Below are 2,500 nucleotides of genomic sequence, written 5' to 3' on the forward strand. Positions count from 1 at the left end.
GTTAGTTTCTTGATCTCCCATTTCTGAAATGTTTTGCGGATGTGTTGTTAAGTGGACAAACTCAAGCCTAATTTTTGAGGACTTGTAAAACTCTGAAGATTAATAATCCCCTAAAATCGCCAAAGGTTTTGAAATGTTGACTATATCCCAGTGTTCTTATTACTGTATAGGTTTCATACTCCATTGCTATGGAAATAAGCCTGTTGTTCAAATGAACCTGATTATGCCCTTGGGCGCTTGAGTAAATAAATAAATTAAATATGTGGCAGCCGTTGTGTGCAGTAAACTTTCTTTTAACAAGGCTGTTGTACTGATGTGATGACCAGTTATAGTTTTAGTGCTAGTAAACCTATTTAGAGGTGCGGATTAATTCAGGTAGGACTGTGAGTAGACATATTTTATTATGTGTATTATGAGACTTTATTCGTTTCTCTAAATACCCGGCTATGTGTAAATGTGGCCTAGTTCACTGAAGGAGTGAATGAAAACGAGTGAGTGAATTGGGACACTGAGTGCGCCGGAAACGCTGCGGCTTTTGCATAGTTTTTGCTGCTTATTAATCATTTAAAACGTTGCAGCAGGATCCGTATTAATTAAAAGATTTATCTTGAACTCTGTCATGGAAACTAACATACATAAACCGTAATTAAACAATCTAATTATCAATTAAAAAGGAATTTATTCCTGTATGATATTACGCTGTAGCCACATTGGACCAGCGGTTTGGAAAATGGATGGATGATGATTCAGCGCCATCTTCTGGTCAGACGCGGGAATTCATTCAACGCACAACTCTCACAGTGCATTATCGGTATTCTCTAGCCGTTGAGCATACATCGGTTGTACACTCGTTATTGTGGTGTATTGTGGGATTGAATGAGTGCACTAACGTCCACTATGGTTTGAGACATAGTGCCAGCCAGAGAGTCTCCGCTACGGCGTTAAACGATAGATTGAAGCATGTTCAAGAGAACCGATAACAGCGGCAACGAGCACTCGCCTTGATTTAAAGAACAACACATTCCAGCGATAGATCGCCTCTTATTTAACACAGACGAATGGAGATGTTTCTTTCTATCAGGTGTTAAGCGTGGATCAGTGTGGTTTGGCGCTCTCTCTGTTGCCCTCTCTGGCCATGAGTGGCACTGCACCTCTAGATCTGCAGGACTCAGAGGATCCAGCGCTGATGCTGTTCATGTGTGAGCGGTTCAGGGCGAACGACTGCCCGCTAGTGACCGCAACGCCACGAGGGCTGATGGCTTACCTGTACGCTAGGTAATGAATGTTTGCCTATATAGTCTTTATATATATTGTGACTGTGGACCACAAAACCAGTCTCAAGGATCAATTTTTTGAAATTGAGATTTATACATCATCTGAAAGCTGAATAAAAAAGCTAAAAAGCTCTTCATTGATGTATGGTTTGTTATGATAGGACAATATTTGGTTGAGATACAACTATTTGAAAATCTGGAATCTGAGGGTGGAAAAAAATCTAAATATTGAGAAAATCATCTTTAAAGTTTTCCATTTATGTTCTCGTTTTTGCTGCATCCACTCACAAAAATAAATTTTTGCTATATTTACGGTAGGAAATTTACAAAATATCTTCATGCAACATGATCTTTACTTAATATCCTAATGATTTTTGGCATAAAAGAAAAATCTATAATTTTGACCCATGCAATGTATTGTTGGCTATTGCCACAAATATACCCGTGTGACTCGTGACTGGTTTGGTCCAGGGTCACGAATGAGTGACTGGTTTTGGGTCACGAATGAGAGACTGGTTTAGGGTCACGTATGAGAGACTGGTTTTCGGTCACGTATGAGTGACTGGTTTTGGGTCACGTATGAGTGACTGGTTTTGGTTCACGTATGAGTCTGCTCGTGCTCTTACCCTCATCACGCGTGTCGTTGACAGGAACGCTCACTCTGAGGGATTTATTCAGCAGTTTTTCTACACGTATCGCTACTTCTGCACCCCCGAGGAGCTTCTGCAGTTTCTGATGGACAAATTTAACAGCACACTGGGGTATGAGTGAAATAAATATGACCACTGTGACAGAATAAACTAAAAGGGTTTACTGGTCAAGGAAAACTTGGATGATAACCTAAAAATATAGTTTGACAGATAGATGATAGATAGATAGAAGGATAGATAGATAGACAATAGATAGATAGACAGACGATAGATAGATAGATAGATAGAATGATAGATAGATAGACAGACGATAGATAGATAGATAGATAGATAGAATGATAGATAGATAGACAGACGATAGATAGATAGATAGATAGATAGATAGATAGATAGATAGATAGATAGACGATAGATAGATAGATAGATAGATAGATAGATAGATAGATAGATAGATAGATAGATAGAATGATAGATAGATAGACAATAGATAGATAGACAGACGATAGATAGATAGATAGACGATAGATAGATAGATAGACGATAGATAGATAGACAGACGACAGATAGATAGATAGA

At 38.6% G+C, this 2,500-nt stretch overlaps 1 protein-coding gene across 1 annotated transcript in view; it reads left to right on the forward strand.

The window, feature by feature from the left end:
- The window catches only part of kndc1 (kinase non-catalytic C-lobe domain containing 1), a 66,206-nt gene that overhangs the window by 47,222 nt on the left and 16,484 nt on the right, over positions 1 to 2,500 (forward strand). The window contains exons 21-22 of the mRNA XM_077217514.1: positions 1,082 to 1,275; positions 1,925 to 2,035. Of these exons, the coding sequence (XP_077073629.1) occupies positions 1,082 to 1,275; positions 1,925 to 2,035 (305 nt within the window). The remainder of the gene's footprint in view (positions 1 to 1,081; positions 1,276 to 1,924; positions 2,036 to 2,500) is intronic.

This window comes from Siphateles boraxobius, unplaced genomic scaffold (assembly GCF_051911475.1).
Source record: "Siphateles boraxobius isolate OS27281-9 unplaced genomic scaffold, OSU_SipBor_1 73, whole genome shotgun sequence".
In the NCBI taxonomy this organism is placed as follows: Eukaryota; Metazoa; Chordata; class Actinopteri; order Cypriniformes; family Leuciscidae; genus Siphateles; species Siphateles boraxobius.